This window comes from Plasmodium yoelii, assembly GCF_900002385.2.
Source record: "Plasmodium yoelii strain 17X genome assembly, chromosome: 10".
In the NCBI taxonomy this organism is placed as follows: domain Eukaryota; phylum Apicomplexa; class Aconoidasida; order Haemosporida; family Plasmodiidae; genus Plasmodium; species Plasmodium yoelii.
The window spans coordinates 1,151,864-1,168,576 of NC_036182.2; the positions used below are offsets into that span (position 1 = coordinate 1,151,864).

Sequence of the window (16,713 nt, forward strand, 5' to 3'; positions counted from 1 at the left end):
AACATTTGAAGCGAAACAAATTATCAAATGTAATTGTATGCATATAATACCCAAGGATATATACTCTTATGTTCTCAAGACAATTTTTGCCATTTTTTTTCTAATTATATAAATCTGTATACATTGTTTTTATTTTTTGAATGTATTCTCCTTTATGATATTTCCCTTTTTTAGTATCTTTTATTTTTATATTATTTTCCTCTTCATAGAGTCTCATATTTTTCAAACTTTCTTTGTACTACTAATAATTTATTTTTAAATTTTTCTTTTGATATTCCTTCATAATTATGTATCAATTTTATTGTCAATGTTTTTTGATTTGGATGGTTCATTTTGTTTGGGTATATTTTGTTTCAAATCATTTTCAATATTTTTCAAATAGTTACTGTCTTGTATAGTAACTTTTGTTTTCCTATTTCTATTATATATCGATGGATTTTGGTAATTTTGATTGATATTATGTATTTGTATATCTGTATCGGGTAATGAATTTTCTATTTTAATTTTTTTATAATTTGCTTTAGCCCTATTTGTAAATTTATCAAAATAAGGACTTAATAATCTATTAAATTCTGAGGATACGAGAGAAAACAAAATAGAAGTAGTATCCAAAACAACATTTGCTGTTCTTGCGGTATTGTTAATTAATGATAATTCTCCAAAATAATCAGCTTTTTTTAATGATGAAATAATAAGTTTATTATAACTAAATTTTGATGGTATATCAACAGTTGCTAATCCTTTGCATATAATATAAAATTTATCATCATAATCCCCTTCTTTTATAATCGTATGATTAGGTTCATGAATTTCAATTTTCATAGAATACGAAATATTATCAAGTATTTCTAAAGGCAAATATCTTAATATTGGAACATTTTTAAGTACTTGTAAAATATGGGTACAATTTTGTTGTCTTTCTTCTAACATAGGTTTAATTTTTTCATTATAATGTTCTCTTTTTAATATCCAAATTATTGCATTATTTGAATTTATTTTTACTTCATAATCTGATCGAGAATCAGCAATAGCTTCCAATGAACCATATATTTCATCATTTTTAATTTCTCGAACAACAGTTTCTATACCAAATATGGTATATGTAATTAGATTAGCCGTTCCTTCAAATAATAATATAATTGGTGAATTTTCGGAATTTTGTTTAGTTATTATATCTCCAAAATTTGACACTTTTCTATCCATTAATGTTGCAAAATATTTTCTTTGATCTAAGGTTAAAATTTTAAAATTTGGATCCAATTCGAGTTGTTTAACTATATGATTACATTCATTTGGATATGATTTATGTTGTGCTTTATTAATAATTACAGGATCTTCATAATTAGTTAGTATATTATATTCCATAACATTAGTACTCATTTTTATAAGTTCAGCATTATTACCTTGAAAAAAATTAACAACTTGATTTAGAAGCGATTTTTTGTTATTATATATTTCATACGATTCTTCAACATCTAACTCTCCGTTAATTATATTTAGAATAATGTCTAATGGTATATTTTCTTCATTCATTATATTTATTTCATTCCAAATGTTTTGTATATTATCTTTATCAATTAACCCAATTTGGTTACAAACATTTTCAAACTCTTCATAATTTATAATAACATCATCAACTGTTTTTAATGCAATGTTTTTTTTAAAACCTAATATACTATTACTATATATTTCACATAACCTTAAGTTTAGTTCATACTTATCTATACTTTTATGTTTATAAACACTTATATAAAAATTATTTGGTGTTAATATATTCATATCATTACAAAGATACTTAAAAACATTTTCTATTTTTTCCTCTTTATCAAATATTTTATTTGTAATATTTATAGAATTCATACTATTCAAAAAATCCTCATATTTTATATACCCTCTATTAAATTTGTCTATACTTTCATAAAATTGATAAATTGAACTATATTCTGACTCTATATAATTTGTTAATTTTTGTATTAAGTCTTTTACATCTAAATCAGTTGAGCTGGATGAGTTTGTTCTAATTTTCAAAATGCTTGATGATTTTTTAGGAGAAATTAAGGGTGTTAATTTATTTTTTCCTTCTTTTTGTTCTACTTGGTTAGTCTGTAAAATATGTTTTTTCTCTGCATTATTATTATTTTTTATTTTTTTTTTTTCATTGTCTGTTTCTTTCAACACATTAACTTTTATAAGGGTTGTTGAATTATTTTCATCATTTAAATTTACCTTTTCACTAATTTGGCTATTTTCGACTTTCGTACCTTTTTTTTTTGCAAGATGATCATTCTTTTTCTTATTAATTTTTTCATTTTTTTTCTCAATATTATCACCTAATTTAACCACATCGTTTTTTTTATGTTTTTTTTTATTTTTTTGTTTCATTATTCTTTCGACTTTTTTCTCATCCCTTAATTTGATTTTTTCGAAGACTTTCAATTCTTTTAATTTCATTTCTTCTAATTTTTTGTCTTTCTCCTTCTCAATCTCTTTTATTTTTTGATCAACATTTTCTATACTTAAACTGAGTAAACTTGAATTGCTTTTTGAATGTGATGCATCATTCGTTGATTTATTAATTTTTTTTTTATTTGAATTTTCATTATTATTTTGTCTTTTAGTATTTACTTTGTCTTTTTCTGACGTTTTGTCGTTTCTATTCTTATTCGTTTTTTTATTTTTTATTTCCTTCTCTTTTTTTTTCGCTTTTTTAATTTTCTTTTTTATATCTTTTTCAAATTCGAATTCTTCGCTACTTCTATCTGATAAACTACTTAGTGAACTATCTAATTTAGGCAAGTTTATAGATATAAAAGATTTTATATTATCATAGTTATTTTCATTACCATATATAGTTTTTAGCCATGGAGGTAAAGAATAATTTTTTGTATACTTTATTTCTGCTTCTTGTAATAGCTCGTTAAATATATTATTAAAATAATTTTTGAAAGATATTTTGTCTATAGCTAATAAGAAACAATTTGTATACGCTTCACATGTAGCTGTTCTTAGTTGATTATTTATGATAGACAATTCTCCGAAATATTCATATTTGTGCAAATATACAGATTTGGTCATATTATGTTCTTCTTCATTTTGTGATTCAGTAGCATTTGTTTTATCAGAATCTATATTGCTATTCAAATTTAAGCTACTTTCATTGGATATACTCTTTTTTCCATTATCCGTTTTTACCGAAACAATCCCCTTTTTAATTATATAAAAAAAATCAGGTTCGTCTTGATATTTTATAATAACTTTTCCTTTTTTAAAAAATTTAAATTGAATATTTTTAGCACTATTATATAATTCATCATCATTTAATTTATTAATAATATTTATTTTTTTTAAAAAATGTATAGCTTTTGTTATAAAGTCTCCATCTTTTTTTTGTATTTTAGCATCATTATTTATACTTTCTGTTAAAATATCTAGTTCATTTATATCTTTTGATTTGCCAAGTATTCCAATAAAAGGGGATAAAAACTGTATATACAAATTTGCATCTATTGTATATAATTCGGTATTACATACAGTTACTACAATAAAAATAGATGGAACTTTGCTCAAAATTAATTGATGACCAAAATATTGATTATCTTTAAAAGTAGTTATTTCATCATACATATTTTTATATTGATTAAATTGACGTATTGAAACTACACCTTGTTTAATAAAATAAAACTTTTCACATTTATCTCCTTCTAATATTAAATGCTTTCCTTTGGGACATTTTTCATATTTTAAATTTTTTACAAATTGATCTTTTTTTTCCATTTTACTAAATATTTTTTTAAAAACTTTTACTCTCATTAAATTTGTTTCCATTTCTTCAATCAAATATTTTTGCTCAGTATTAAAATTATTTAAAAGTATTTTGTCTAAATCACTGTAAAAAGAACGGATATATTTTTTATTATCTATGTATTCTGTATCTAACATAATGTTATCTAATGATAAAGTCGTAGAGGATGTTAAATTACTTATATGATCACGACTAATGTTTTTCCAACTGTTACTCATACTTGTATTTACAGATGTATTAGGTGCCATATTTAAACGGGCTATTGATATGTTTGTGTCTTTTATATTATTTGAATTATTCTGTATTTGATTATTCATATATGTCATGATAGCATTATTTAAGCTTTCTTCATTATAATTAATTTGAGAATGCATTATAAATTCTTTGACTATATCTTTATTTAACAAAGATAGAAAATATTCACTAGAAATAGAATAGCAAATAGCTTTATCTGATTTAACAGCAACGTTACATGTTCTCAACATATTAAATATTATGGATATTTCTCCAAAAAATGAATATGCTGATAACGTGTTTATAACATTATCTGCATTATTATAATAAATATTAACCTCCCCATCTTTTAATATATAAAAATCCAAAGGATCATCATGTTGTCTTATTATAAATTGTTTATTTTGATATTCACATTTTTTAATATTCATAGATATATAATTTTTTAAATCGTATGTAAAGTTTTTAAATATAGGTACATTATCAACAATATTCATAAATTCATTAGATATTTCTTTTTTGTTGTTAACCAAATTAATAAAATCCTCAGTATAAATATTGCCGTTTATTTCTACTATAGCAACATTTGTATGGGCAGTGTAAAACTTTAAGTTGTATTTTTCGATTACATTAACACTATTTATAAAAGAATTATTTTCTTTGGTGTTTTTCAGTATACCGTTTAAGAGAATAATAATTTCTGTATCCATATAATTTTCGCTATTTTTTTTTTCCTTATTACAAACTTTTTCATTATTTTTAACATTTCCCTCTTTTTTTATAGACTCAAAGATGTGCCCCTTTTTGTAACAATGTTTTTTCAAATTGTTTATAAACTGTTTTTTTTCATTTTTATCTAAATATTTAAATGGATGAACATTTGTCAACACCTTTGAAAGGACTTCAATTTCATCAAAAGTCAATGTATGAGTAGAATATAGTTTTTGAGTATTTTTAAATAAACGTGAACATATAGTACCATCTAACCTGTGTTTGTTATTTCTAGAAAATTCTTCAACTTCTATATTATTATTCATTATTTTGTTTTTTATATAATTGATATCTTGTTCAGTTCCGTTATTGGATATATTAATTTCTCCATTTAAAAAAGCAGAGAGTATTTTATAATCTAATAAATCTCCTTCTAAAAATTGTATAAAGTTATTCCACAAAATTAAGCAATGATTCATATGTATACCTATATTATACATTAAACACATAAATGTTTTCTTATTTATTTTTTGCACTATTTTATTGGAGTCTGTTTTTTTTCTATATAATGATAATTTAGAGTGATGCATATATTTATATTTTTCTTTCATAAATATTTTAAATGAATCTTCATTTAACTCAATTCCTAAATCTTTTAAATCTGCATCACTATTTTCCAAATTGTCATCATCATCATTATTATTACACATTTCACTATTTATTAGCACCCCATTTTTTAAAGTTCCATAAATTTCTATTATTCTTCTTTTTATTTTTGTATATGGACACTCCGACCCTTCAAAATATGAATAAAGATCTTTTAATTCAACCACAAAGTTGAAATCATTTAGGGTGAAATATCCTTTATATAGATGCAAATTATATTCATTATTTTCATCTTCATTTTTATCTAATTCTTTTTTATTGTCAGTTTCTTTTTCAACCACATTATTATTAGAAACAGTATTTATGCCATCATTTTTAGGGTTATCTAAAGATTGTAAAATATTCAAAAGTTTTTTATTTTTATTATTATAGTATGCATAAAACAGGATAGAATAATACAACTCAATCACATCTTTTTTTCTAAAATTATATTTTTTCAATTTTTCATCTTGAGAAAAAAAATAAACAAACTCATTCAAAGTTATATATAAATTATTTTTCTTTATTATTGTATTAAAAAACTCATATAAATTAGCATAATTTTCATTAATATTTATGTATATGCAGTTTTTGTTTTTTACGGATATAAAATTATATTTGTGGTATTCTTCTTTTATTTCATTTTCTATATTTAAATAATCAAGTATATGTTTCAAATAAATATATCCCTTTTCTTTATGATTTTTATCCATATTATTAAAATGAAATATACATGTATCTCTCGATATACCAAGTGTGTCACCAAAATTAACAAAAGACACAGAAAATATTTTATCAAAATGATTTATATCTTCATCCAAAAATAAATTTATTAAATTAATTACACCACATTCTAACAACCTATCTTTAAACTCTTTATAATTCTCCTTCGTTATAAAATGTATTTTATGGTACAAAGTTCGTAAAGATGTACTCGTGCCATTGTTACATATATATTCATTGATTAATTTGCAGTCGTTTTTTCCTAATAAATCTATGACTTTTTCAGTTTCTTTTATTTTTGTATTTTTATTGATATTTATATTATTACCCCGGTTTTCATTTTTTGTGTAATTACTAACAATATAATCTAATACATTTTCAGACGCAATTTGAGCATTAAATATTTTGTTTTTAAATGTTCCTACTAAATCGGTATTACTATGTAATATTAACTTCATAAAAAATTCGTACACATTTTTATCATATTTATATATGATATCTCTAAATAATTCAATCTTAATATTTGAATATTTTTTATTGTCAAATAAGTCTGGATCCGAGTATCCACTGATCGATCTATTTATATCAAAATCATCCGTGTTACATATATCAGAAGATTTCTTTTTTTCGAAATTATTAACTTGGAGGGAATTTTCATATGAAATTGTTTCCTTTATCTCTGTCTTTTCAATTTCCTCAACACTAGGTTCACCTATTTTATTATCATCGTTTTCAGAATTGTCAATTTGAAAATTTTTGTCAATTTTATTAGTATTCATTTTTTTTATTACTTTATTTGAATCGGCTATACTTTTTTCATGAATATCCATTGTATCATTTTTTGTTGAACTTGAAAAACTTACCCTTTTTGGAATTTTTGGATAATCTTCGTGATCATCTTTAACTAAAATTGGGGAATCTAATCTATTTTTAATTGAAATAAGATTTTCTTTTTCTTCAGATTCTTTTGAGTTATTTAATTTATCTGAATAAAATTCTATACTTAACTGACTTATAATTTTCTTAACTTCGATATCACAATCTGTTTTTTTTTTTAGAAAAATTGAGCTTTTTTGGTGTTTTAAATTTTGATTAAAAATTTCATTTATAGAATCATATTTATTTTCTTGAATACTTATTTCCTTTTTCAAATCATTGACACCTTTTTCACTTTTTTCACTTTTTTCGCTTTTTTCGCTTTTTTCGCTTTCTTCGCTTTTTTCGATTTCTTCGCTTTTTTCACTTTCTTCTTTTATATTTGTTAATTTTTCAGATTCATTGGTCGATTCAAATTCTATTGAATTTTGGAAATGTTCACGATCTATCACATTTTGATATAATTGTTTTTTTGTTGTGTTAAAATTGTCATTACTATTTATGCTAGACAATGAAATATTTTTGTTTATTTCATAACTTTCCAAGATATTGGAATTATTTCTTTTATGGGTACCATTTTTTATATGTTCATTATTTGTATTTTCAATTGTTTTTTTTTTAGTAAGATTATTAATATTGGTTCTTAAAATTTCTAGAGATAAATCATGCCTTTTTGGACATTCTATACATGAATCAAAATTTTCAGAGTTGTTATCATTTTTTAAATTATTTAAACTTATAGAATTGTCTTCATTTTTTACGCGTGAATCATTTTTGGGGGGTTCATTTTTGGGGGATTCATTTTTTGGGGTCTTATTTTTTGGAGTTTCATTTTTGGATGTTTCATTTTTTGGGGTTTCATTTTTAGGTGTTTCATTTTTTGGGGTCTTATTTTTTGGGGGTTCATTTTTTGGGGTCTTATTTTTTGGAGTTTCATTTTTGGATGTTTCATTTTTTGGGGTCTTATTTTTTGGAGTTTCATTTTTGGATGTTTCATTTTTTGGTGTCTTATTTTTTGGGGTTTCATTTTTAGGTGTTTCATTTTTTGGGGTCTTATTTTTTGGGGTTTCATTTTTGATGTCTTTTTTCACATGTTCACTTTCATACAACAATTTACTATTATCACTTTTTTTAGAAATTAACGAATTATTTTCTTGAGACAAATTGATTTTATTTTCATCCAAATCTATATTTTCTATTTCAACATACATGCTTTCTCTTTGTTCGTTGGATTTCTTTCTAGGTGAAATTTTTTTTTTTTTTTTTTCCATTTTTTTTTTTTTATGTAATTCAAAAAATGTCTTTTTTACGCCATCATTTTGGATATCATTGTTATAATTTAAAGAATTTGGGCATTCGTCATTCAATATGTATTTATTTAAAAAATCGTTAAATTTTGTTTTGTTTACATTTTTTTTGTATAAATTTTTATTTTGTATATAAAAATTATATGCTTGCTTATATTTCATATATTTTAAAATAATTCTGCTATTGATATAATTATTTTCATAGTTTGGATCGTTGCTCGAATCTATCTTCAAATTGCCGCTATTTAATTTGTAACCATCTAGTTTGCATTGATTTATTTTACTAGCATCATTTTGTGCGCATTTAGTTTCGCTTAATTTGTCATTTAAAAAATTATTCAGCTTTATTTTTCTTTTGTTTATTAATTCCTTGATTTTTATGTAGTATAGTTCATTAACCATACAATCATCCTCTTCTCCATGAATGTCCTTTTCTCCTTCATACTGTTTTTTTTCATTTTTTTTTTTCTAATAAAAAAAAATTGTAAATTAATATATATATAATTCATGTAGTTTTATTTAGTAGGTGTCGAACTTATATGATTTTTTTTCGAAAGGATTAAAAAAGGTGCTTTTAAAACTGAACAAATTTATAATAAACACACACAAAAATTATAAGGAACTTATAAAAAATATGATAATATAAATATATAATATGCAATTTAATAGAAAGAGAAGATGTAGAAATATAAATTTCATATACATGGAAAATTTAAATTAATATATTTATTAATAATTCTGAATGTTGTGAGCGTTGCTCTATAGTCTTATATATGCACATTTATATATTTTTATTAAAGGAAATGATTTGGGCATGAATATATGGTATATATATTTATTTTTATCAAAATTAATAAATTGTAAAACACAAACATTTTAAGAGAGGTATATAGATTAATATTTCATTATAATTTTTTTATAAAATATAATATATGACTACGAATTTAAAATATAAAGACTAAAATAATTAATTATACTAATTTACTTTCTTTGCTTAATTATTTTAATATTTTTGAACATACTTTGAGATAGGAGACATCTTGGTTTAATTGTGAAATTCTTTGCCAAGCCTCATTTAGCAATTTATGATTATGACCAGTTTTATTATTATCTATTTGAAAAATAGTAAAAGAGTCTGAATTTTTAATTGTAGACAAATTATTTGTGCAATTAAATTTGTCTTTAATTATGGAAGAGTTGTAAATGAACTTTTCATCATTTTCACATGAATTAAAATAATCTAAATTATTAAAAGCAAATGTTGTATTATTAAATTTGTTTAAAGCATTAAACACAATGTTTTGATGATAATTGAGGGTGTAAAAATTGTTTGTTTTTTTTTTAATTATATTTTTGATATCAGATATATGCATTTTGTACATGCCTAATTGTTTTTTTTGATAGATTAATTCATCTTTTATATCATCATTTTTATTTTCCATTGAACATAATTCTTTAAATAATATTCTCATATTTTGTTTTTCATATAATTTGATATTATTTTTTATAGATTTATCAAAATCTATATTTACCATATCATATAAATTATTAAATTTTTCACCTAAAAACGGATCATTTAAAATAAATGTTTCTATTTCCAAAATTTTATTTTTTAAATAAGAATTATGTTCCAATAGTTTTTCTTTTTCTATGTTCATGTTTTTTAAAGTTTCTGCAAACATAATTGGATCTTCATATTTTAAATTATAATTTAATAAATTTAATATGTCTTGTAATATATTTGTGCATTCAATGATTTTTTCTATTTCCTTTTCAAGGGAAAAGGGATTTATATTATCTAAATAATTTTCATTATTGAAAATAATTGAATTATCACATTTTGTATGTTCATATAAATGTTTGGAGCTGTAACCTTTATATGCCCCTATGCTTTTGTTTTCCTCTGTGTTATGTTTTACTCTCTTTTTATTATTCTCAAGTTGTGTATAATTGTCTTTATTTAATAAGTTTCTGTTTAATTCAATATTGTTTCTTTCTAAGGAAATATTTTTCCTTATCATTTTTTGAAATTTATATTTAATAAAATCATTTTCGTTATTTAATTTATTTATCTTATTTATATATATGTCATGCATGTTTTTTTTACCCATATATGGGATGTTTGGTTCTTTAATATTTTTAATGAGTTTTTCATTTTTTTTTTTTAATACATAATTTTCACATCTTATGAAGTTGTTTATATTTGTTAATCTTATTATATATTTTTTTAATGAACTATAGATTGATGGTATATCATTTTCGCATAGTTCTATCGAATTGTTGTCATTGAAAGGTTTACTTAAGCATTCTTTCATATAGTCATGAATTTGTTTAATTGATTTCGCCTCCGAATTATCCATATTATTTTTATAGACATTGTATAAATCGTCGTTTTTTATATCGTCTTTTTATATACCGTCTTTTTTTATATCGTCGTTTTTTATATCGTCGTTTTATATACAGTCTTTTTTTATACCGTCTTTTTTTATATCGTCGTTTTTTATATCGTCGTTTTATATACCGTCTTTTTTTATACCGTCTTTTTTTATATCGTCGTTTTTTATATCTTCGTTATTTTTTCAATTTTCTTTATTTCCTTTTTTCATTACTCTTCAATATACACATATACTTTACCAATTTCATAAATATATATAATATATTTATATATATTGTATAGATATCAATTCCACGTAATTTTTTTTTTTGGACAAACTCAAACGCTCAGAACAACTAAATATATTTTATTAATTTTATTAACTTATTTATATTTTAGGCATTTTCATAAAAAAATTGTACAAAATAAAAAAAAATTAATCAATGTTATAAAAATTATATTGTAGAATAATTTTGTACACATATTTATAAATGTGTATATAATAATTAATTTTTTTTGTTTACAGGATGGAGAATATATTGAATTAATTACACCGCAATGTTTATAATAATAACGCAATTTTTTATAAAATAAAATGACCAAATTAAATATAAAAAATTTTCATTGAATGTTAAAAGTTCAAAAAAAATTATTATTTGTAGAGAAAATTTATTGTGCAAATTCAGCAACATGTATAAATTATTTTGTGGTATATAAAGGTAATTTTTTTTTAAAGATCAAATTAATTTGTATAGACTGAAAAATAAAGTCCAAAACTTACAGCTATGTAGCAAATAAGCCTGTAAAATTTAAATTATAAATATGCACACAGGAAAATAATTCAGAGAAATTATACAAAAGTATTAAATAAATGTGTAAATGATCATACAACAGATGTATGAATAAATAATTTTATAAAATATAAAGACTCATTACACATTTAAAATGTGTCCAAATATTTCATTGAAATTAAAAAAAAATAATTTTTATTATGACTAGAAAGTATACTTTTGTGAAAAAAAACAAGGAATATTTAAACATTGTATAAATGTATAGTATTTTTTTCTTTTTTTCGTAATTCTTTACATTTTTTAATTAATCAATGTGTTAAAATGATGGGAAATAAGAATATAAAATAACCCATAAAATTAAAATGCAATTAGTAAGTCATATAGTAAATATATTTAAATAAAAAATAAAAAGAACAAATATGTAAGACAAATTAATTTGGTTTAATTTATATCATAAAACAAAAATACAATGTAATACAAAAATAAATGTAAAGGTATTTATCCATGGGGTTATAAATACAAGGGAAAAATATTTGACAAAAAAAAAAAAAAATGCAACGATAGTAAAAAAATAAGCTAATAAACAAACACAAAAAATATATATACATATTTGTATGACTTATGAAATGCCTTTAGATTTAATTTATCTTCACTAATCAAATGAAATAAAAAAATTAAACAAAAATATACATCACATTTTTTATCAAATTAAAAATTTGTTTATATCATAATAAGGGAATCCATAAAATATCCACACAATTTTTACAATAAAATCAATTCTGAGTTATCACTATCAACATTTAATTCTGCAAAAATAATAGTTTCGAATTTATATGTATGCATATATTAGAAGTATGAATAAATGAGTTATAAAATAATGAGCATTTGTTTGCATATAATTTCAAATTTTAAATTAGGTTACCTCCTTTAAAAGTATATTTCGGTTCTTCTTCATAAACTTCAAATATATTGGGGTCAATCAATTTTAAATTGTGAATTAAATCAAAATAATCATCTTTAGACTAAATATAATATTTAAGGAAAGTGTATATGTATGCATGTTTAATATATTATTTAATAAACATAATGTAATGCATTATACATAAGATTATTTTAAAGGATAAATACATGTATAATTCATATATGTACATGTAGGTATATAGAAAAACATACATTAACTACATAGACTAATGACATTGATGAATTCAAATGCTCCCATGGTAATAGCTTTATTCGATGCATAAAAAATTCTGAACTTATATTTGTATTTAAATCTGTAAAGGCTTTCTGACACTTTATATGAGGGTCTATATAAAAAAGACCATTGTCATTTGCTGAATAAAAATAATAAGCACTAGTATAAGTGTTCCCTCCACTTATTCCTTGAAATTGTTTTAAACGAAAACAAGATAATATTGATTGCTTATATTTCAAAATACTTTTTGAATCAATTCCTAATTTTAAGCATACCCATATAATTACAAATACTTTTTGCTTTATTTGAAAAAATTTTAAAACACGATTATTATATATTACTCCTGTTTCAAAAGCTATAGAAAAAAATGCATTTCGGTATTTTTTTTTTACAAATATACACTTAGTGTTATTCTTATATCTATCGATAATATTTTGTTTATCTACATGCTTATCGATTATTGTATTTTTTCTTTTTTTTCTAAGAAAACACACTTTTTTTTTATTAATTAGATTAGATATAATAATTGCACTATTAGTAGGTCCAAACCATTCATACACAAATTTTTCTATACTTTCTTTATGAATTTTTTTATATTTCATTGCTTCATATATAATGTTCTGTATTGAATATTTTGCATTTTCAGTATCTCGGAATTTTGATAATATAGGAAATATCAAATAGTTGTTCTTATTCATATCCTGAATATTATTTTCACTGTTCATTAAAAAATCTCTATAAGTTTTATAACATTTAAAATAATGGGATATGTTTGTATTATTACTGCTTGTGCTATTATTATTGTCACTGAGAATTCGATTTTTTAATCCAAGTAAAGATATATCATTATATTTATAATTGTGTTGATCTTGTTGATGCATGGTTTTTATATTTCCATTTAATGTGTGGTTACTATTTTTACTTAATATTGAACAATTATCGTTTTCATGCGATATATTTGATTTGGACACTTTTTTTAAACAGTAAATTTCATAGGTTTTATCTTCTTTAAGTTTGTTCAATTTAATTTTCTCAGTATGATATTTCGTTATTTTTTCTTCACTTTTTTCATGTAACAATTTTTCCGTGTTTAAATTGTTAAGGGAATTTTTATAAAATATATAATCATTTAAATTATGAAAAAACATAAAATCTTCGGATATTGTATATTTGACAAATATATTAACTAATACCATCTGAACTACTCTAATCATACACCCCCACCCTTTATCGCTCATATAAATAGATATAGTATCATCTGTTTTTTTTTTTTTTCGTTTTTTTTTTAATTTAAAAAAGTGCCTATATTTGTTTTTAATTTTACTATTTATAGTATTATTAGTACTCAATTTTTTTTTTATTGTATATAGTTCATTTTTGAACAACTTTTCGTGTTTCTTTTGTCCATCACTATTACTATCATTATAATAGTCCATTATATTTGCATTATTGATGGGCTTGTTCACTTTACTTATAAACTCTTCTGAGGTATCTTTATACATTTTTAAATCATTATTTTCCAAATTATTTAGATTATTGTTTTCACTGGAAATAAGTTTATCATTGCTTCTAGTGATAAACTGTTCAGTATCTACAGAATTATCATTTTCGACACTATTATGACTTAAAGATGAAAAATTACTTTTTTCATTTTCAAAATTATCCTTTATATATAAAATTGTTTCTTGGCTATCATTCACATTGTTAAGATGTATATCTGCGCTGGTTTTGTTTTCTATAAGATTGTCACTGAAATCATTTTTGTTACATGAATAGTTGTCTTTATTCATATGTACATGTTTTTTTTTATTAAAAATATATTTAGGGCTAAAACTTGATATATTTTCACAATTTATATACAAGTATTTTTTTTTATCATAATATATTTTATTTAAAAAATGTTCTGGTATATCTGTAAAATTTATAACTCTATTTTTGTAGTATTTTCCCTTGATTTTTGTCCCTCTGTTTTTTTTAAATCCTTTTTTATTTTCCTCTTTGTCATTATTTATATTATTATAATGATAACATTTATTTATAGAAGAGATATTTAAATCATTCCTAATAATAATATCATTATCAGTAGATGGATTAATATGCTTATCATTATTATTGGCGGAAGTTAGGATATTAATTTTTTCATTATCAAAATTTTTACTTACAGAATGAATAATATTAGTATCCCTAAAAGTAGGGACATCATCAAAGGATGTACTACTCTTAATACTTTCTACAACTTTATTTATTTCTAGAAAATTATTACTATTCTTCATATTGGTACTGACACAAAAATTAGCATTATCACTATTACTACTACTAACTAGCGTCTTGCTATCACTAATTTTTATGAGGAAGTTCGATCTATATGTAAACAATATTTTTGATTTGCACAGAATTAAAAATAATTTTAAAGAATTTGGATCTTTGAGGATAAAAGAATTTCCACACACATAAGCATCATTTGATATATTTCGGAAATTAAAAGGTATATAATTATAAATAGATACATTAACTAACATTTTAAAATAATTTATAATGGAGAAATTACTTTTAATATTATTTAAATAATTTATAAAATCATATTTTGATTTATTGTTTTGGCTATACAAATCTTCGCTAGTTTTATTTTTTATATTACTTAAATTATTTCCATATTTTTTGGGTTGTATTTTTTTAGATTTTTTTTTATCATATATGCCACCCATATTAGGCATATTTTCTTGTCCATTTTTATGTATCAATCTATCATTGTTATTTTGTTTATTCTTATTGGTCGTAATTTGGGGAGATTTTACATGTGTTACGTCATTTTTATGTTGTAAGAACTTTGTTTTATTTTCCATTCTTAAATAGTTGTAATATAACAATTTAAAGAGAATGAAAATAATATATCACTGCCTAATTACCACATATTAAATAGTATTTAAATTAGTATATAAACATAATTCCAAAATATTTAACAAAAATAGTGTGTGTGAGAGTAATTCTCAAATATGGCTAGCCATAATGATTGTAAAAACATTAAAATAAAAAGATGAAAATGTATAATCTAGATATTCATGCACACATATATATTGTATGGATATACTTTATTAAATCTGAAAACACTTTCTTAATGTTTTATTTTAATTTTGATAATACTCTTCCATTATGTGCTAACTGGGTATGATAAATACAATTTTAGTGAATTTTATATTTTTGGTTACACAAAATTTGTTATTATCTTCCTTTCATATTATACACACATATATTATATATTTATACAATTCTTATATACAAGTGATACTTTATTATATAAAAAAACAATATTTATAAATAGTAAAAATTATATATTAATATAAAAATGTGATAACTTTAGAAGTCTAAAAGAAAAGTGAAAATTTTTTTTAATATAGTTATATTACATAAGGTAGCCAAAAGTACACTTGCATATAATTTTGCAAAATGGATGTGTATGAATAATTTTAATTACTTTGTCTTAAACTTATTTAAGCGAAATAATATATAATACATTAACATTTGATTCAAAATTATTGATTTTGCGCATACATACAATTGTATATATATTGTACGTATTTAATTACATTGCAAGTATAATATATAGCAAACTACTTGATTTCAAAAATCGAATAGAAATTGTGCTTGGGTATGTTTTTTCATATGAAAATAAAATACCTACACTCTATGCTAAGTATCCATATGCCAATCGTATAATTAAAAAAATAAAACCCTTAGTATTTTCATTTTGGGAAATTATAAACTAGTAATTTAATTTAATTTAATTTAATTCAATTTAATTTGGTATTTTTATATGCTTAATAATGTTATTGTGTTAGTAAAGAATTTTATCTTATATATATATAATAAAAATTGATGTTAAAAAAATAAAAGAAAAATGCATAACTTTTCGTTTAAAAGTTTCATAAAAATCCAAAATTATTGTAACAATATAATGAAAAAAAAAATTAAATTGTACTTAAAAAAAAATAAAAAAACATAGCATATGATACAAATATACTTCATTCTCATATGCATACATACATACTACATATATG

The 16,713-nt window shown here is 21.7% G+C and overlaps 2 protein-coding genes across 2 annotated transcripts; both read right to left on the reverse strand.

Moving 5' to 3' along the window:
- Positions 1-285: 285 nt before the first annotated feature.
- PY17X_1027700 (rap guanine nucleotide exchange factor, putative) lies at positions 286-10,658 on the reverse strand (the record flags this gene model as incomplete). Its single annotated transcript, XM_022956291.1, has 2 exons — positions 286-8,766; positions 9,321-10,658. 2 exons carry the CDS (start codon positions 10,656-10,658, stop codon positions 286-288), a joined length of 9,819 nt encoding a protein of 3,272 aa, XP_022813352.1.
- Positions 10,659-12,225: 1,567 nt separating this feature from the next.
- PY17X_1027800 (cysteine protease ATG4, putative) lies at positions 12,226-15,501 on the reverse strand (the record flags this gene model as incomplete). Its single annotated transcript, XM_022956292.1, has 3 exons — positions 12,226-12,269; positions 12,386-12,485; positions 12,637-15,501. 3 exons carry the CDS (start codon positions 15,499-15,501, stop codon positions 12,226-12,228), a joined length of 3,009 nt encoding a protein of 1,002 aa, XP_022813353.1.
- Positions 15,502-16,713: the final 1,212 nt, after the last annotated feature.